Raw genomic sequence first — 20,917 nt, forward strand, 5'->3', positions numbered from 1 at the left:
CGAGAAAGATGGTCGAGTGCAACACGCTGCAAAACATCCGGAGGACACTTAAGCTCCACCTTAAGAGTATGACGCGATAGCAGCCTGAGGCTCTATGAGGTGCTCTCGCATTGAGAATTTGACGTAAATTCGCACTTTCCACTGTGGTTTACACTGCGAAAACCGCTCTAAAACTTTGACTGCGGAGACGCCATCTGTCTCGGAAACGAATTAGAGATCAGGCCACACTTCAGGTGGGTGCCGCATGCCGGCATGAATTTTCCGACCCGAGTCCACGTTACCCTTCCCTGAACGAGCTCTATACGCTGTGACATAAGTGTTCAGATTTAATAAAGGATGCGGTAACAATAATTATCTCTCAGATGTTTCTACTTGCATCAAATATCAAGTTAATGAAAATAGTACATTGTGAGAGAATTGTGAAAGAACCCCTTAACTACTGGCATTACGCATGATTGCTTTCTTTCGCATGCAGCTCTGTGCCGCATACAGAGAGCTACAATAAATGAGCACGGTTTAAAGCGGCGGTAAACGCCTGACTGCTTTTGAAGTGGCGTGTCTTTATAGCACCGCAACGCCTTATCATCTTCCGTTTTTACAGCGTCATAAAAGAAAGGCGTGGGTCGCTCACTGCTCGAACTGAGGGCACTTGCCCTGCCAGCTGAACGTTGGAGAGTCGGCTAACATGATGCGTGCGATCCAAGTTCAGAAATTCGGTGGTCCAGAGGTCCTACAACTGGCGACTAATGTGCCCATCCCTAAAGTGGAGGCCCACAAGGTAATTGCGCCTCGCATTGAGTGTACGGCTGTTCAATTGCCACGAAAACCACGTGTAGAGTGCTGAGTGCTGTGCGTTATAGCGTGAATATGGTAGGCGACTGGCACAGTATATGCTGCATAGCGCGCACAAAACATCACTGCAATTCTAGAATAGTTCGCCTTCCACTCTTACGGTGATAAAAACTGAAATGATGTAAGGTCTTTTCAAAAATGTACAGCCCAGGGGGTCTGCTTCTGAGAAGCTTCGTGCGGCTTGTAATGCATGTTCAGGTTTCCAAATCTCTTGATGGTAAGATTTTCTGTACTATCCTTTCCAAAGAGAAGGATCTCCAGTAATGCTAAATCAGCGCCACTACACGGCTTAAACGCAGATACCCGGGCTCTAAACTTTTGACAAAGTGTGAAGAAGAAGATGAGCCCTTTTTGCTGGACGATGATGACCTTCTGATAAACCTGATAAACCTTCTCTTACAAAAGGCTGTACAAGTGCACTGTTCTGAACGAAACTACTCGCTAGCGCTTTAATGCTCGTGCGTACAAATATGGCTGCGAGCGTGCATCCTGCAGCGATGAGAGCGCACTGTCGGCTTCGAAAGGTTAAGAGATGGCTATATGATACTTCGTGTTGCATGATTTCTCAAAATTCGAGGTGTCTCGAAGGGTTGCGAAACAGCTGGTTAGGGGTAGTACTTTCTCTACAGTGTCGGTCTTAGGTCTTCCCATAACTCTGTCTGTCAGAAACCTTCGCCTTTACGGTCAACAGAGGCGATAAGATCGTCCGCACGGGGTAAAGGCTCGGCGTCGTCTGCGATGACTTCGTTCAGTTTCCGGAAGTCAATGCATAGCCGTCCCATCAGGCTTGCGTACCGTGATCACAGAACAGTTGTAGGGCGACTCTGATGGCTCAATGATATCTAGTCGGTGCAAATAAGTCATTCACTTCTGATGCAATTGCATGCCTCAAAGCGTACGGTAGCGGATATCGCTCTGTAACTTCAGTTGGTACTCGATCAGCGTGGTCTTTCCCTGAAGGTCCGAGAATATACCTTCGTATACTGCTACAGAAGTTTTTTTTTTTTTTGCTTCGTTCTGCTCTATACGCTTTTGGGAGGAAGCTCTATGTCTTCAGGTGGTGGTGGTGAAAAACTTTATTTGGTGGAGCCGCGAAATACTTGTTGCAAGGACTGAACCGGCTCCTGATGACGGGTGGGGGCCGGCAGGCCGTGCCTGACGGCGACCCAGGACGCCGAAGCTCCGGGCCAGGATGAGGAGAGATGAATCACCCTGCGCCTCCAACCAAATGTTACGGGGTGGCAAGCCGATGCACAGAGAGAACAGAGAGAGAGAAGATGGTCGATGACTTAGAGGTGATTTTATGAATCGCACGGGGCCTAGCGCGAGCGCTTCTGCCCGCGCCACTGCCCGCTTCTTCTTAGTCCGTAACAATATGAGCTGAATGCGTGTTCATTGCGCAGAGTATTCGTGTGGACGCAATAGTGTTGTTACTTTGGACATGCGGATGCTAACTTGCAGCGTGTATGCTGGGATCCTGATTTTTCCCTTGATGTGTCTTTTTTTAGTGTTTCTTGGATTATTTTTGTTGCTTAAGTAATTTGTTTTTCATTTCTGCCCTTAGTTGTGGCACTAGCATTTTTTTGTGTTTATTCATTTTTTATTTGTGTTTGCTTCCTGGAGGTGAGAAGAAATTAAAATTAGAGCTTGTTCTGTCCTTATATTCTCTCTCTGTCCGTGTTCATACGCTCTTGTTAGCTAAGTATGCATATCAACTTGCCCAGATATCTGTGTTGAAGAAGGTTCTTCTAGTTCTTGAATTCGTTTCAAACAATAAGATCTCCAATGTAGACTGGAGGATCCGAGGTAATGCCTTCCTCACAGAGGGCAACGTCTTCGCCCACGCTGTGAGTTTCGCTTCTACCGCCCAGAGGCGTGCTGGTGATCTTTCACCACAGATAGACGGACGGACGGATGGACAGATTTTCGCTAATAGGTCTAATACCAACCAGTCAATGCCAGGACATATAAGTTGCGAACTTACACCTTCCAGGGGCACGTTCGTGACGAATACCGTGAGATATGCCCCCAAATTTCCCGGAGCAAGGTAGATATAAAGCCCGCTTAAACAAAGCCGTATTTAGGTGCCTGCCTAGTCTAGGAGTACCCTAGTTGAGTTGAGACAGAAAGGTTCAAATGGGTTCATTCCCATCTCAAATGCAGTGCCCATGTCGGAAGTTTCTGCAAATTCGGTCACGATAAGCTTTCTTGTGGCGCCCCAGGAACCGCAAGCGAGTACCTGCCTGGCCCTGTGTCATCATCATCATCATCATCACCATCAGCCTGACTATACCCACTGCAGGGCGAAGGCCTCTCCCATATTTCTCCACTTAACCCGGTTCTGTGCTAGCTGCATCCACTTGACCCCTGCGAACTTCTTAATCTCATCCGCCCACCTAACTTTCTGCCGCCCCCTGCTACGCTTTCCTTCCCTTGGAATCGAGTTTGTTACCCTAAGCGACCATCGGTTATCCTCTCTTCGCCCTACATGTCCTGGCCCTATGTCCCGCCAACTAAAACCTTTCAGTGGCCGTTCATGTCAACTGCCAACTAAAGCACCGGCCAGAGGAACGCTCGTGACGTTTTTATACGCCCCGTGCATTTTCAGTATCTCTACCAAATAAATATATTGCAGTTAACGAAGCAGTATGACCACCTGATCGCGGCTAAGTGCGTCATACCCGAAAACGATGGAGGTTGCGTGAAGGGGATCTGGAGCCTCATTAGTCGCCCGTGGGTACCTTATGCTAACAGCTCTCGGTGTAGCCAGACCATGTTAGTGTGCATTTAGACAGGGCGGTTGGTTGATCTGTGCTTTTGTCAGTGCACGTAGCAGACGTTTACAAGCGCGGGAAGTGAAATGCGCCTTGAATGTATCTTTATATACATGCCTTGAATGTATAATCATCAGAAACACAATTCGAGACAAATGGGCAGGTCTGGATAGTCAGTGCCTACCGTCCAGTTTCTACAATATTCGTTCCGCTAGGTGGCTCATTCGTTGATTCGTTTAATTAGCTCATAACGGTCTTTCCCAAAGAGAATAGTGCAACAAAGATCCGCAGACAGAGACCATCCTACTAGCTCGACCTTAGTAATGTCCAATTATGGCCGTTGTTGCAGCGATTATTATGGCAAAGACAGATACTGGTTTGGACAGAACGGGCGTTAAGTCCGTAAGCACCGATAAGTTTCAACGAAGGTTTTTCTGCTGAGGTGCCTCCTCTCTTGCACATACCTAGGTCCTGGTTCGTGTGAAAGCAGCTGGCGTCAATCCTGTGGACGCATACATCCGCGAGGGCTCCTTCGGCCACACCTACCCGACGCCCTACACGCCAGGCAAAGATGGAGCCGGGCTGGTGGAGGAAGTCGGCGAGGGAGTAACTACCGTCAAGGTAACTCACTGCGTATATGCCAAGGAGACTAAATGACTAGTTTATGCGTGTATATACCACCGGTCTCAGCGAAACGTAAACAAGGGTTATAACAAATAAGGTGAACCGTAGCCTAGGGCATCCAGCTAAGAACTGTAAAGAGTCGCCTGGCCTAGTCTTCCATACTTTTTTTCACGAAAGTTCATTAATTAGTCAGGGCTAATAAGCTATTTTTAAATAATGACTTGAGGAGCAGTGTCAGTGCAAAACTTCTAGATCGCCTTGAAAAAAGGCTATAGGTACCTTGTTGCCATTATGCTACGATTTGCATAGCGTTATTTATTGATCTTCGAAGAATCATGTTAGACGATAATCTGCTGTTTTCAATCATTCACCGAGTGCGTACACAAAGCTTCATCACAGAGGACACTGCAGAGAAAAGGAGATCTTGTTTTCTGGGATGCGTCTCCGGAGACTCTACTGGCACCGCTGTCACGAGAAGCTTTTATTTATTGAGCCAGGTATCATTTTTGGCTGTTTAAATAATTGCTTTACATAATCGCTAGCTGAATTGAAACAAAGTAGCTAGCCATTTTTCGAGGCTATGTAGAAATTTACATTGCCTTTACTTCCTGAAGCTAGCTTTAATTACCGTACTGAAAAAAAATTGTATGAGGCAATAGCCTCGCATTTTCTCACGCAATCTCACTCAATTCACATAAGAAATCACATACAAGTAGCATATAATTGCATAAGGTCTCATAGTTTCTTGTACATTATAATAAATTATGACCGATATTTTATGATAATGATGTGCACCGTATGAGAGTCTATGCGGTTAAATGAGATTTTATGAGGTTATTGCCCCTTAGAACGTTTGGGTTTTCAGTAGTCTTTCCTCTTTATGCAGTAAACTTGTTTTTTTCTTTTGCACGCAGCCCGGTGACCGCGTGTTCTTCTCCAACCGAAACCTGGGCAACGTTCACGGATCGTACGCACAGTACAGCCTGCTGGATGACACCGACGTGTGGCGGCTACCAGAACACGTGTCTTTCGAGAAGGGAGCCGCCCTGGGCATCCCTTACTTTACGGCCTACAGGGCGATTGTGCTCAAGTAAGAACCACATGTTGCCTGAGTGATTCCCGGTTTAAGAGACTAAAATCACTCCAGGAGCGAAAGAGTGCTAACGGCGGTCGACAGCGCACGCGGACTAGCCATGAAGAGATATCCAGCTGCTCGAAATAGTTCTTCACTACAAGTCGAGTTTGAGTTAAGCTTCGCCCGACTTCATGACAGGCACGCAGTGTTCCTTCGCGACAAGCAAATAGAGTGCTGTTAAGGTAATATTTGTAATCTAAACTAAAGCTAAACAATTGGGTAATGAAGTAATTGTTAAGCTCAGTGTTTTGGTGGTTACTAGTTTTGTGAAGGAAGGAATTCAAACCGTAATCTCATTTATCGCAGTGATTGCACGTAACTGAGTCAGTCCTCTGCTGGTGATGTTCTGTCGCCAAAACCTTTTTCCTAATTCATAGCGTTATGTATCAACTCCAGTGTGATAAAAGTAAAGTTTGAATAGCGAATGCAGCCCGAGACAGCTAGCCAACGTTGAGACAAGCATACTTGTCTGCGTCTTGTCGAAGTGTTGAATAGCAGACTGAGCCTATCCTTGAAACAATATTCTTCGGTTTTCTTTGACTTTTTATGTAGCGAAGGCAAACACTAGCAGATATGCGTTGTTGTTGTTGTTGTGGCTGTAGGAAGAAAGAAAGAAAAATGCACGGGCCTGCTACTGGCTCTGTAGCTGAGCCATCTCCGCTGCCTCGTGCGGACAGAAGAGAAAACATAGAAGAAAGAAAAAAGAAGAGGGAGAGAAAGACGCGCGCCGCAACAACAGTCGTCGTCCACCACCACCGCTTCGGTGGTGGGTGCACTGACGGCCTACAACAGATAAAAATCAGTGGCAGGCTAGCCCCCGCCGCAAGCGGCGGTGACCTACCTGTCCGAGCTCCATCAGGGGAAGCACTACACGTATGCGTACAAGGCTCTTCGCAGAACTGTGCCGGGATTATGCCGTCTTGGACTGTAATTATATTTTATAGTTTTTCTATATTCTTGTTTTTCTTCAAATTATGTTCCTTTCTTTTGGGCGTTTAGACAATTTTCATTTATCTTAAATTGGTTTAGGTCATGCGAAGCGTTGCTGATCCGGGGTTCCTTCTCATTTCTTTTGCGTTTTTTTTTTACTTTTTAGAGGACAAACAAATGGGCCCAAAAAGGGCTCCTCGAGTGCCTGTTGCGTATGCGAACTGGCCATGTTTGATCCGCCGTTGCCACTGCGCATGCGTGGCAGGCACACGACTGGTCAACTGCAAGTCTACGCGATCACGCTACCGTTATGCTCTTGAACTCTCTATTTGAGGCTTTATATTTGTTTCCTGGAGTCGTATTCTGAAGCCACACCGCTTTGCAAGATACCTATGGCCGTGAAGTTGTTCCCGTCAACTGCGGCCACTTAGAAACAGTTACAAGAAGCTGTTTAATTGCGATGTCTGATAAATCAGGGCTATCCTTAACTGGACAAACCAGCGCGATTAGGTAAGAAAAAAAGTCTCAGAGGTTCAACTATCTTTGAACCGAGTTTCACCAGTGTTAGCGCAGTCGTTGCTGCCACTTCGATCTTGGCTCGCTGTCGCGCTTGGAAAACTTCTCGGCAACGCGCTTGTCTAGCTTCTCTTTGTTCGATTGTCTTGGCAGCCTGTCTGGTAAGGCTGCGCGGTCTCGTCTTTAGCGAGGTGGTGTATGTGCATGGCGTATTTACCTACGTTAAATGAAATATCGGGGCAGGAGTCTTTTGCAGTTTTACACGAGGCAGGATCGGCTGCGGCGATGACGTAGTGATGAAGACGATATTTCCTGCCCAACGCGAGGGCTAAGGGCACAACTGAACCGATCCCCTTCTGTGGGTATGTGACGTCCATTTAGAGAACAACTGCATCATTTGTTTACCATAATATTTGTGCATGGAAGGAGTAGACGTAATTTTCTAAAATAATCAAATAATTACTGTTAACCAGGCATACCTTTGTCCTTGACGTTAACCTTGATCGCGGTTATAGTCATGGTCTCTCATCGGAGAATATAGGATAGACATGTATAACAAAGCTATGTTTTGTTGTTTTCTTAGCAATACAGAGTTAGGCGGACGGAAACGGGAAATTGGCGAAATCTATCAAGCTCAGCCAGTTGTGATTTGTATGTTGTTGTTGTGGCTGTAGGATGAAGGAAAAAGAAAATGCACGGGCCTGCTACTGGCTCTGTAGCTGAGCCACCTCCGCTGCCTTGTGCAGACAGAAGAGAAAATAGAGAAGAAAGAAATGGAAGAAGGAGAGAAAGGCTCGCGCCGCAACAACAGCCGTCGTCCACCACCGAAGCTGTGGCGGGTGCAATGACGGCCTACAACAGATAAAAATTCAGTGGCAGGCTAGCCCCCACCGCAAGTGGCGCTGACCTAGCTGTCCCAGCCCCATCAGGGCCAGGATAAGCCACCCTCCCCTTTCCAATCCTGATTTATATGCACTAAAACTGCTCTATTTTGGCGCGCAAAACACGCAAAGTTAACGAACGATGTGCGACAAGAGAAAACACTTCGTCTTAGTTTGTCGCACTTTCTTCCCGGTCAGGCGAGCTGCATTGGGTGGAGGTGGCGCATAATACTTATAACAGGAAAGAATAGCGCCAAGGATGAACGCTAAAGAAGAAGCGACTAAAGTCTCAATTCAGCTTACAAGTGCCTAGTCGTCATTCGCTTTTAGAGCACAGCCGTACGTGAACAATTAAGTTATACATAAATCAGCAAATTTTGTTTCAAGGCAGCCAGCATATCATTTTCGCATTCAAAAAAGGAAAGTACTCAACCTATTCGCTGAATGCTAGCACATAGAGTCGAGACATGGTAGCCAGCGGCAATAAGGAGTTTACGGACAACGCAGCAGAGAATTAGAACGGTAATTACAGGCTTGTAAGTTTTGAAAAAGAAAAGGGAGGGAGTGGCATCATAGGTAAAGCAAGAGGAAGAAATATTGCAGGACGGTACGGGAAACAGTCTGGTAGCTACCTGTCGGTAGACACAGTGAACACAGATAGAAGGAAATGGCTTATCGGGTTGGCAGATGAGCACATGTGTTGACGAGGGTGGAAAAGGTGCGCCCTACACACTGACTGCACATGAGAAAGAAGTCAGCTTCCTAGTTATTTGCACAACGGCACAGTGACGGATTTAATGCAAATAATATTGCGCTTAACTCAGCAGACAGAAGTTCCAATACCTTTATCTAAAAACGTATGCTCATCTGTACGTCTACGATGACGGGTGCAGGGCCAAAACGCAGGCCTCTTATCGCGTACTGGTGCACGGTGCGAGCGGTGGTGTGGGTACCGCATGCATCCAGATTGCAAAAAACCTTGTTGGCGCCAAGGTCGCCGGCACGGCAGGCACCACCCACGGCCTAGAGCTGGTACGGAACTTGGGAGCCGACTTTGCAGCCTGCCACCGGCATCAGGACTACGTGTCCAAGATAATGGTAGGCCTTTTTGCACAGTTTCTTTTTGTACAAGCCATTAGCGCGAAGTGCTGCGGTTTCAAATGTGTAGGTTGGAGAACTCCATACTTTTCAGTAAATTCTAGCGAAGATTAAACAAAAGTAAGGATCACTGTCAGTGCTTTCACAGCAGGCAAAACAAATACACACATCGCCCTGGACACTGTAGCATCGTCGTACCATCTATGCTCAGTTTCATGGTCGGACTAGGCTCCGCTTCTAGGCTACTGTCGCTTACGTTTTATAACTTTTCAGAACAAACAAATATCGAATACAAAGGTAAAATTAGCGCTCTGGGAACTAAAAAATTGGCTGTGATTTAACTCTGGTTAAACCGGGTTGAATTGCATTAGCAATACCTCGATGGCTGCGCTTATGGCTCAGCATGTAGTGTTCCTCATGGTGTAGCTTGAGATGTTTAGCTATCAGTAAAGACATGGCACACAAATGGAAGACTAGTCTTCTTTGCCTTTATTATTCCCAATGAACACACTACGGTGGTCCGTAAAGTAATGAGACTTGGTCTTAATTTGGTCAATCACATGTCCATCTTCAGCTGCAGACCTGTATAACACGTGGTCCAAACTGTTTCCCCACTGCGTTGTACTTCTTGGTTGAAGATGGCTTGACTGTAGCAGATGCTTTGTCTTCACCGCTTCAATGAAATCAGTGTCTCTCCTTGTGTCTTTGTTGAAGTCTCCAGTACACAAGACCAACTATTTCTCAGATCGGACAGTTATGCCCGAATCAGCCTGCCAGGACCCTGGCAATCACGTTACCAGTATAAGCCACTAAGGCACGTTCATACGGCTTGGTTAAAGCCGTATTCCGCTCGGCTGCGGCTCAAGGTCAAACGTAGACCTTCCCGGGACTACGCGACGGGCTGAAACCTGGCACAGTGTTGCTAACGCAATAAACTTGCCTTTTTAAGGCAGAGTGTTAAAAAACAATTATTCTCAAACAATGCTCCTAATATGCATCTCAAGCCAGCAGTCGTACCTCTTTTATACCTCGCCGCAATCTAATTGGTTTTGCAGTTATATGCGTAGATCAACAGTGATTTTCGAAAAATTCCTAGTACTATCGAACATCAGACAAACCCTACACTCCCACCCTCTTTCTCTGACCCCGTACTTAGCGAAGTCTAGCTTATTTCAACACTCTTTCTTTCCCCAGACCATTAATGATTGGAACAGCTTGCCAGCCAACTGCCTACAGTCTCTTGACCTGATAAATGACCATGTTTAGCATAATTTCATGCTCTGCTATTATCATTTTTCGTTTCCTGCTGTTTGTGTTCTTGTTTGGTTTGCATTTTGATATTGCTGATCACTGTAATAATTTGCTTTTATTCCACTCCTGCTTGGGCCTCACGGCCTGCAGTATGTAATAAATAAATAAATAAATAAATAAATAAATAAATAAATAAATAAATAAATAAATAAATAAATAAATAAATAAATAAATAAATAAATAAATAAATAAATAAATAAATAAATAAATAAATAACGTTTCTAGAAAAACTAACAAATAACAAAACTGATCGCACCATAGTATTATGTGCTGTTGAATGAAGGGTCTGACATGGAAAGAATAAGTTTCACTAAAAACTCTACACCGCGAAAACATTGCGGATGTGCGCATAACACAAAACGGCAGCAATGTGATTTTCGTGAAAAACAACAGAAAAGCATTGATATAGTTACATATGTCGTATAGCAATGTTCAGGAGCGTTAAAATCCGCCACATTTGTAGGCCAGGTCTTCCATGCTCTTGTCGTTTCTCTCCCTTCTGCGCCTGCTAGCTCCTTTTTTTTTGCTTGCGTTTGTGTGGTGTCGGTAGACTAAGTTTCTATTTTGCAAAATGGACAGGAGGTTACAAATTTAGCTGTGTCTCTGGAACGGTTTCAGGTAGAAACATAACTTTCCCGAGAGCCATTCAATAAACCATAGTTGGATGAAATAAAATGCGCATTAATATCTATTGTAAACTTGAAGGTGGTAGTTGGCAATTCATATGGTGGGTACTGATTGATCTCCAAGTTATATGACGGTTTTATAATGAGGCTAAATCTTTTTAATGTGTAAAATGGTATCTCTTGTCTTTATGCAAAAGAGCAAAGGTCGGTAAATACCCTCATTTCGAGCTTTCTTCCCTCACTGCTGATCGCGAGGTTGAGGGCGAGGGAAGGTCGGGAAATATTGTAAAGTGGAATGAGGCAGGGCATTGATGTCACCGATAGAAAAGTAAGAGTGTGGGAGGAAAGCCCAAAATGAGGGTATTCGCTCCCCTGCGCTAATGAGTATGGGCGGGAAAAAAAGGGGCCGAAATAAATTATCCCTCACTAAGCGAATAGCAAAGTGAATGGATGTGAGCATAAAATACTCACGCCCCTTCTCAGCAGACAGTACGGATTCAGAAAGTCTATGCCACATTGTGTATCAAAAAGGGTTCACGATCGGAGCTGCGCACAGTGCCAAATCCGCTCGTTGAGATTATGGAAGACACGGTATTTAGGACCGCGATAATAATAATAAAAAAAACTGCTTTTTCAATGAACCGCACGCACCTGCAGAACCAATTGCCGCTGACCATTTGCAAGGGTAACGCCACCTACCCACGAACACAAGTAACGTGTTCGTGTGTAGGTGGCTTTTCGGGCTTTTCGATTTTATTGAAGCTAGAAAAAATGCTTGCATGATCTATTTTGGCGTAAGCTACATAAAGACGGCGTGGGGATGCATGGAAACTTTAGCATGCTCATTGAACAGCCGAATAATATTGGGTCTCTGGAAGTTTAATACTGATATGTATTTCTTTTCTCTTCAATTGTATTCACCTGTGCAGAAAGATGACCGTGATCCTATCAATGTGCTCATTGTACGATGCTTCCTGTTAAATATTGCGGTGCAATCCTCGCTGCGCATAGATTAACGCTGAGACTAAATTTTCAGAGCAATTAAGCCTCTAACGCGGTCGTGTTAAAACGGTCGAGAACACCGCCACTCTGTCAGCTGGTCACATGGGATCACTTCGGGTGTACCATAACACTCAGCACGGAGCTGGCGCCTGGACGGAAGCATGTGGTGCTGATGCAGTCTGCTGAAATTTGCACAAGGTCGAATGCTATACTGTGTAACCCAGCTGCCACGACAGGCTGTGTGGAATGCGAAATTGGATCATTAAAATTTGATCATCCGGTCAAATTAGACATAACAGGGAGATCGTTTGTCGCCTAAGTTTAACTTTAACGCCCAGCAAGAGGCCATACAAGATCAACGGGAGCTAAAAAATTGTACCGATTTGTAACAGTTTTTTTTGTATATGTGTTCCTAGAACGTATTACATTTTTCGCCAGTCTTTTAAGACAAACTAATGTGCGGTTTTCGTCCGTAAGCCCATTTTTGTTTTGACTACATTAGGAGTGTCATACAGGCGAACAGTGCCTTTCTTGGTTACCACCGTCAGCGATGCTTGCTTCCTTCTGCCAGTAGTGGCAAGCAGAAACAGCCCAGTCTCTCTCTCCCCCTTCAATTCTAGGAGAGAGGAAAGAGAGGCTGGATTGCTAAGAATGTGAGGCGTCCACCTGCGACTCACAGGCGACGTTCTTTAAGGGGATTTCAATCTCTCTACCTACGAGCCGTGGCAGGTGGCAGGAGGCAGATTGTGAAAGGGAATTTTCTCTGCCGATTTGCAGCGAACAGGTGAAGGATGCCGTAGAAACAATGGTTCAGCAAAAAGTAAAATGACTAATAATGGCTCAACGAAGAAGAATCAGGATGATTACGAATAGATATGTGCCATCAATGGAAGCAGAAAGGAAAGATCAGATTCATAACAGAATAAAAGTTGGAATGCGTTAGGGAATCAAACGAGAATGGTCCCGCATTTCCTCCATTTCAATCCAGTCGGTCGTCCCTAATTTGTCCCTCTACGTTCTTGGCTTCCTACCTTTCTGTTGGCGCAGCAAGTATAGCACGCATTATATGGTATATCGTTACGGCTTTTATTGTGATTTTTGCCCATTCACATGAATAAAGCTTAGTGCCCAAAGTTGCGTTTTTGCCTTAGACGTACACCCGTGGACAAAAGTGGTATACTTCATGCGATGCGAGAAAACTGCCCGCCAGAGGTTTCTGACAGAGAAGCAGTTATTTCTGATATGTGCATAACGTACCCTCCTTGATATATATATACTTGCCATCTTGTCCAAGCAATTTTGTGTGGAGGAGGGTTGAAATCTGGGTCAGTTGGTACATAGTCAGAGAATAAAAACCAGCCAAGGGACGAGGACGAAGAAAGACGATGTACACACGGAAGCTGGAACTAGCTTCCGTGTGTATATCGTTTTTCTTCGTCCTCGTCCCTTGGCTGGTTTTTATTCTCTGAATTTTGTGTGGCACATTACTGAAAAAAAAAAATGCAATCCTTTCGGTTCGCGTGGAGTATGCGACTTTTATCGACGGACGTACGCGTATTCTAGTACTGGCCCATAAAATAGCGGGCATTTTATCAGCAGTACGGCATCAATTCCCATGCTTGCTCTTGTAGTTGCTCAAGTGGAAAGATAGTGCTTCAGTCACCAGGCAGGGTAAATATTACAAAATACACCTGGGAGCCTCTACTGCGGAGCTCAGACCAAAGAGCTCAACGGGAAATTGTTCGAATGGCTGAAGGTGCCGCCGGGGTTATCAAGAACTACCGGCCTGCAACTAAGGCAACTGTCCCACCGTCGGGGTGTAACCCCTGACGAGCGGGGTAGTAACTCTGTTGGACAAATAAAAGTTCCCTTTCTCTCTCTCTTTCTCTCTGGTGAACAAGATAAGAAACTGGTCTGATTCATTGTAATAAAGCAATAATGCGGATGAAATGCGGTAACATTTTCATTTCACGTAACAATCTATCGCAGTTCTCATTTCCACCACAATGAAAGCTTTCCGATGAAACATGAAAAGCTAAGAGAATTTTACAACTCTGTACTTAAACATGCGTTGAGAAGACTATGCAAGACTGACGCATCACCTACTCGCAGTGGACGAGTGGCGGGCACTGTACGGGCGTACGCGCACTCTGCAATGCCATTGAGAGTAAAAAGGAATTGCATGATATAGTGCTTGTAGTTTTAAGGAAATCAAATTTTTTTTTTGCCCTGAGTTCTTGGAGTGCCGATAATTTATTGCATTGCATACAAACAGGAATGGACGGAAGGACATGGTGTGAACGTGATTGTTGAAATGCTGGCCAACGTTAATCTGCAGCATGACCTGAATCTCCTCGACCAGAACGGCACTGTTGTAGTAAGTATGTCTTTTATCCTCGCTTTTCAAACCGCTTTAACGCCTACTTTCACTATATGCAACGTTGGGAAGACGTTGTAGATGTTTCAGACTATCATCATCATCATCAGCCGGACAATGCCTACTGCAGGGCGCAAGACTCTCCCATATTCCTCCAATTAACCAGGCCCTGTGACAGCTGCATCCACTTGACCCCCGCGAACATCTTAACCTCATCTGCCCACCTATACTATCTGCCGCTCCCTATATACATTCCAGTACCTTCACATATGGCTCGTCTACACCCTGATTTCGCAATGCCTGCATGATCGCCGAGGTTTCTATTGAGTCAAATGCTTTTTCGTGATTATTCAACGCTATGTACAAGGGCTCGTTATATTCCGACCATTTTTATCAGTAGATGGTATGGGTGTGATCGACAGCAGAGTACACTTTTCGACAACCGGCTTTGTCTTTGGCCAGAGAGATGTCTAAGGTTGTCCTGACACTATTGGCGATTACCTTAGTAAATTCATGAATCGCCTGGTGGCGTTATGACCTGTTGTGACGTTACATCGCGCTTGTCTAACGCAGCCAGCGTTTCAATGAACGCATCAAAGTTTACCGCCGTTTTATAATTAACAGGAAAGCAAAGGCGCAGTGTCTGTTACTCGCGAAATCCCGCTATCATCCTCACGGTAGACAAGGGGAATTACGAAGAACGGTTCACAATCCAGGCAATAAAAAAAAAAAAAAGTCCGGGCGTGGCGCAGTTGGTAAAGCACTGTGCTGGGGATGCAAGGAATGGAGATTTGATTCCCGGTCGAGAAAAAGTTTATTAATATATTTTTAACTCCGTCTCTCAAAAACGTGATATCTCTGCTGACGACCTTCTGCTGACAACCTTCTGTCCACAGCGGTGAGGAATAGAGGCTTTCGCCTTAAAAAGTGTGACAGATACTGCGCCTTTCGCTTCCCGTGAAGAAATTATTATTATATTATTATTATTCCCTTACGCCGCAGTTCAGGTCGGCGTTGGGAGATAACCTCTTATCTAGGATGGCTGGGTCAGGTGTCCACACAGGAAGTGTGACAGATACTGCGTGCTGCGTGTTTCTTTCCTGTGAAGGTACTTATTTTATTTTAAGAAGATGCCCTCGAGTGCGGGACGGTCTTCCACCAAATCATTTCATCTTTATACCTGCTCTCGAGAGGTAGCCGAGTGCAGAATGTATTTTAGCGCAGTATCCCGCTTGTATATTATAAAATTGCAAAAGTGATTGTAAGCCACAGCGCAGATTCTAAATACACGACCTTGCGTTAAACGTGGGGGCCTAAAGTGGTAGTACATTCCGAACTCGTGTCTCAAGTTGGGAACTCCGGGAAGACAAACGATAGGCTACATACGGATGTCTGCTGGAGTGAATCATTTTCTTTCCATTGCATAGGTTGTGGGAAATCGCGGCTCCGTTGAGATTGACCCCCGGCGCATGATGTGGAAGGAGACGTCCATCACCGGCGCAGCGCTATTCGCCTCGACACCTGTAAGTAATATTTTGTTACCACCTTGTACTTGCACGCACTCTGCTACATGAAACCGGTGCGAAGTGTTTTTAAAGCGAACGCTTGAATGACTTAGCAGAAACCAAAGCCATCGGCGGGCAGTATTTGACCTCGAGGCTTTATTCCTACTTCGCAAGGATCACCCTGCCCGTATTCGTCGTGCAAATAGTCTGTTTGGGATACCGTAACCGCCTCCGATAGCTGTCTCTACGTATTATATACCCCCAACGCGAGCAGCCACTACATTGACCTAGGTAGTCATGGGTAGCCCTAGTGGTCTCTTTACGCATTTGCCTATGAGGGCGTCTATCCTGTCCCTCTGCCGCTTGGGTATACTACACGTATAGCGTCGCGTAGCTAATTCTGATAATCACATAGGCTTGTACTAGTTTCATGAGGTTTCTTTCAGTCCTGTGCCCTTGACTGCTATGTGTCTAATACGGCCCAGAGTCTGTATCGCGTGATGATTGAGCTCATGTATCACCTCTCTGTTCTACTTCTTCGTGCCATCAAGACCCGGCTGTGGTGCCGTTGAGGTTCGCAGGCAGCCGTGGAGGAGTCGCGCGCTGGAACCACTGCTTCGGCTGCGTTTGCTTGAAGTTCGCACGCAGACGAGTCTTGGAAGAGTCAAACCGCAGAAAATCGCATCCGACCATGCTTAATCGATCTACCGCTCATTAAACTTGGTTATCTATAGCAGTGATCTACCGCTCATTAAACTTGGTTATCTATAGCAGTCTAACCTGGTTTAGCAATACAACATTACCAAGCGTAACAATGTTTTCGCTTATATAACCGTTTTTTGCCAAGCTAATCCGCAGCCATTTCATTCTTAAAACAAAAACGTGGTGAGGTTTCTGTGTAATTAAATAGATTAGACGCGTCATCACTGATAAAGAAAACATGTTAGAAGTTACAAATGATGTGCTTTTTCTAAACCATTTGACTGATGACGTCCGTCAGATGCTTGTATAGGGGCGACAACTAGGGCTTGGAATTGATGCTTAAAGGTCACCATGGCTGGGTTGGCGTACGCTATGCTGCGTAGAGCATCGCTATGGATGGGTGATTGCTAAGCTAGGTTGGACGACGCCAGCTTTTAAGGTTATGCAAGCCCTAACATTATTGACGGCACCTAACAGTGTGAAGCTATGGGTTTGCAGTAAATTTTAAATGTCAGGCTGTCGCACCAATTTGAGCGGGTCGTATTTATTGCTGCCACAAATTTCAGGAAGGAAACGGCTGTAATGTGCGCGAGCCTCACCAACTGGAGCTAACGGCACTAGTGTCGACCTAAAGGAGCTAGCGGGATCACGTGACTCCTCTGAGTGCTGTTCGGGCAGGCGGTCGGCTGAATTTCAGTTTCTTAAAAGCGAATAGGCGGATGTTTTGTGTAGGGTTGGTTGTTAACTGCTCAGCATTGCATATTTCGATCTTTATCCGTTGCTGGGATTGCTTCTGCTCATTTAATCTGTTGTCGTAGGCAGTTACGCATTTTACCTGCAATTTCAAACGACCAAGAAAGATAGCATGAACAAAAACATAGCAGGTCATGATCTGCAGAGGTAATAATACACAACGGTTCTCTACGTGAGAAAAACAAATATTCACCTGAAACCACAAATTCAATTATCCCAGTCAGTACGCGAACATTACCCGTGTAGAGCGTTTTATAGCGTTCAAGGAAACCGTCGAATGGCACCGTTTCCGAGACAGATCAACTACTGTCGCAAAGAAATCGTATTACCGAGATTGTATGAACGCTTGCCTTTGCGCCAACTTCAGGTCTTTCCATAAGAGCAACAGCAAGGCTGGCCGGTACGTGTCATCCTCGAAATAGCTAAAACACGTCGGTACATGATTTGATAGGTAGCTGGCTCGATTAATGACCTTGGTGTGAAATTCGTCGTCCTAATGTTTCAGGTAAGCTTAAACAGGGCCAGGCCTAGAAGTAGATTTCATAAGTATATACATTTTCGAGCCACAAAACGCTGAAGGAAAACATCCCGAAAGAGCTGTTAAACGTGCATTAACCCAGCTAGTGCGCTATGAGGAGACTCCCTATAGCTGGCGCCATGTATATCATGGCGGCCCAACAAACTAGAAATATTATTAAATTACGTGGCAATTCTGTAAAGCTGGAAAGGGGGTAGTGTACAAAATTTCATTGAAATTTAGGAAGGCGTACATTGGTCCGACGTGTTAACGAGCGCCTACGTAAGCATGCTTTGTTCGTACGGACCGGTACTGGTTCACACCGGTATAAAGAAAGATAAAAGCCAACATGCGATGCTTGCCTCCAAGCCACTAGCAGCCTGTGCAGCAGCTTTTATACACTTGCACCGAGATGGTGAAGCTCATGACATTGGGAAGTGTGCGAGTGATGATTGCGTTACAGAGTCGTCCATGTCACGTTGTAATAAGGAGATTGCTTGTATTGATACGTAAGAAGGCGAGACCTTCACCAGTACGTTTCTTTTAAGTCTCGTTCGCGCAGTTTGTGTGATCATTTTCTTATTTTTTTGTATAATAAATCCTTTCCAAGTCTGCGCCATTCCATCGGTCTTGGTCTGTTTGTGTCATCCTTTTTGGCTCTAAAAGAACTCTGAGCACGGACCAACTATCCCTACAATGCCTATTACTCTACACAGCATCGGATACAAACGTGCCCTCGCTGATGCAAGCAATGAGTATGGAGCGGGAGAGGAGGATGAACTGAATTAGTTTTATCATATAGGGCTCATTGTCATCAGGTAAAGACACGTAGCCATCGTTGCTTTTTCTTTTCCTCTGGAGAGGGTGAAAAGTTTGAATGGTCTTCTTATATTCCAAAGGTGCTTGTTAAACTAACGCCCATAACTACAAGAAACGCAACAACACACAGCACGAGTGTGTTTCTTTTCATCCTAGGTGGTAGCGCAGTGAACCACTATGAATAACCAACTAGGCCCAGTTCTCGCCATTTTACTGTTAAACTGTCTCCGAAACGCTAGTGACGTTTTGTCGACACAGCTGCGAATTAAGTGAGGCCCACGCGTAAAGCGCTTAATTGGTAGACTTGTAATTGTGAGCAAAGGGCAACTTGTTTTCTGGCGTGCTTACATGAGCGAACATGCCATCAAAGTTCAATACTGCTGTGAAGGGTATTACCGCTGGGGTGGAGGGTAGCACGGAAACTTTAAATGCGTTGACGGTACAGTCAACTGCTTAGAGCAGAAAAGAGTTTGATTCTAACCTACATCGTGAGGCTCTTGATGCATTCCCTGTTTTCATAATCGTCCGAAGCAATTACGATTTTTGTCCTACCCTCTACAACGGGAAGGACTACACGCTGCTACACGGCTTAGGATAGCCATGGGCTCTAAACGTTTGAGAAAGACTGTACTGAAAGAGTGCGTTGAACTGAGAATCAACCTCGTTTTGATTAAACAAAGTGAAGAAGATTTGAAGGGAAGCTGATCAGATCGCTAGACAACGCGCGAATTAAAAAGAAGCCTTGTCTTCTTATGGACAGAGCATTAATGCCCTGACAAAGGCAAGCGCTCATGTATAAATGTCGGCAAGCTTGCTGACCATTCCCCTTGACCTTTGTTTGCTTTGTTTTTTTTTTTCGGGTATGTCATCCCCATGCCATCTCTTTAACTTATATTCGAGGTATGGTGGTTTTATTTACATGGTGGTCAAGTATTAGACGTTAGGAAACATTAGAAATTCAGCACCAATGAAAAAAATGAGTGGTTCAATGGCCCTCTCTCTGGGTGTAGCGCGTATCGACGTATATACGTGACGGTTTCTTCTTCAAAAGTTGACAGGCACAAAGGACCCAGCAAGAAGGCTGAAAATGACCCTGTGGCCAGTGTTTAGTCCCTCTGGTCAGCAGGAAGATTCCGAAAATGGAGCTAAGTAAGAAGAAATGAATGAACGTCACAACCGCTCCAAATGATTCCAATAATGCATAAACGAATTTAATGATGCTGCATGCCTGAAACTCTTTGTTCAGGTAGGAAATGAACAAAATGTCTTCTGACGAATAGTTGGTGACTCTTCAGCAAATTTCATTTCCTTATAGTAGCATATCTAGCCGTCTTGCTAAATTTGTCAAGTATATATAGGGTCCTCCAATCTTATATTGAACACGTGAGCCTCTGGCCTGCTTCTCGGAGCGCGAGCATGTTTGAAACGACTGTGAATTGCAACGAAGTGTCAAAGGCGAATATGGCACCTGAGGTAGCGTCTCGTAACCTAGGACGTTTTGCTTCGATGCCTAGTCATGGACATAATTGCGCCCTGAAGCGTGCATCCGCGCACTCGAGTTTTCTCCCTAAATGTAAATAACCCTTTCGTGCTTTGAATATTTCTATAATTCAAGTTATTTGCACGTATTTGCAGGAGGAGTGGCAAGCTACAGCCAAATCTCTTATTCAGGGGCTGGAAGCTGGTTGGCTGGACCCTGTGTTGGACAGGTCCTATTCACTCACGGAGGCGAAGACTGCTCACCACGACATCATTCACTCGAAAGGCGCCAGGGGGAATATTGTCCTACATCCGGACTTGTGATCACCTCTGATGTGACCCTTTCTTTCAATAATAGAGTTGTACTTCCTGCCTTCCTGTATGCCAGACCTTGAACCCGCATATGCGTTTTACGCTGTGCAAAATTCGGCTTCATTGCAAGATGAGGCATGTCAGAGATCGCGGGGATATCAGGAACCGTGGTGGAATCGCGTTTTGGCCCTCTAAATTAAAGAATTGACCTGCTCATTTTCATGACATTTCATTAGGGCCACTCACCAAAAAGAATTTTTTTCAGAGCATATTACTGTTAGAAAATAAATTCTCAACATATGCCTGATATACATATGACCGATATAGCGTGTCTTGTCCCCCTACCTTCAGTGTGTCTAAATGTTATGTCTAAATTTGTTCACCAACTAATCCAATTAAGAACATTGATCTACCTCATCATGTACTGAAAATCATGTAGTTCTAACCACGCGTATTCTCAAGGATGCAACAGCGGGAGCTAGTTGGCGTTTTATACTGAAGGAATCGCGTTAAGTGGTGCAAAAAGTAGAGAACACAGAAAAACTCGGCTCGTCATTCAGTGTTGAAATTTTTTTTGTACCACTTAGTGAGATTCCTTCAGTATTTCTCAATGATTATTTTTTATTAGAATATTCGAGTGTAATCTCTTGACACCCCCAAATTTCTCGACATTTCCGGCTACAAAGAACCTCAAAGGCGCTGTT

General features: G+C 45.0%; 1 protein-coding gene across 1 annotated transcript; it reads left to right on the forward strand.

Moving 5' to 3' along the window:
* The first annotated feature begins 623 nt into the window (after positions 1 to 623).
* Positions 624 to 20,283, forward strand: LOC146178842 (zeta-crystallin-like). The gene is made up of 7 exons (XM_084579807.1): positions 624 to 778; positions 4,095 to 4,247; positions 5,165 to 5,340; positions 8,606 to 8,810; positions 14,025 to 14,126; positions 15,554 to 15,649; positions 20,058 to 20,283. The coding sequence occupies exons 1-7, from the start codon at positions 686 to 688 to the stop codon at positions 20,223 to 20,225; spliced, it is 993 nt and encodes a 330-aa protein (XP_084435933.1). The 5' UTR covers positions 624 to 685; the 3' UTR covers positions 20,226 to 20,283.
* Positions 20,284 to 20,917: the final 634 nt, after the last annotated feature.

This window comes from Amblyomma maculatum, chromosome 9 (genome assembly GCF_055883805.1).
Source record: "Amblyomma maculatum isolate TAMU_Amacu chromosome 9, ASM5588380v1, whole genome shotgun sequence".
Lineage (NCBI taxonomy): Eukaryota > Metazoa > Arthropoda > Arachnida > Ixodida > Ixodidae > Amblyomma > Amblyomma maculatum.

Bases quoted from the DNA above. Each gene is read 5' to 3' on its own strand.
- LOC146178842 (XM_084579807.1), top strand. From the start codon at position 686: ATGATGCGTGCGATCCAAGTTCAGAAATTCGGTGGTCCAGAGGTCCTA. The intron at 779-4,094 runs GTAATTGCGCCT...GCACATACCTAG, and splicing joins CTAAAGTGGAGGCCCACAAG to GTCCTGGTTCGTGTGAAAGC. The intron at 15,650-20,057 runs GTAAGTAATATT...ACGTATTTGCAG, and splicing joins CGCTATTCGCCTCGACACCT to GAGGAGTGGCAAGCTACAGC.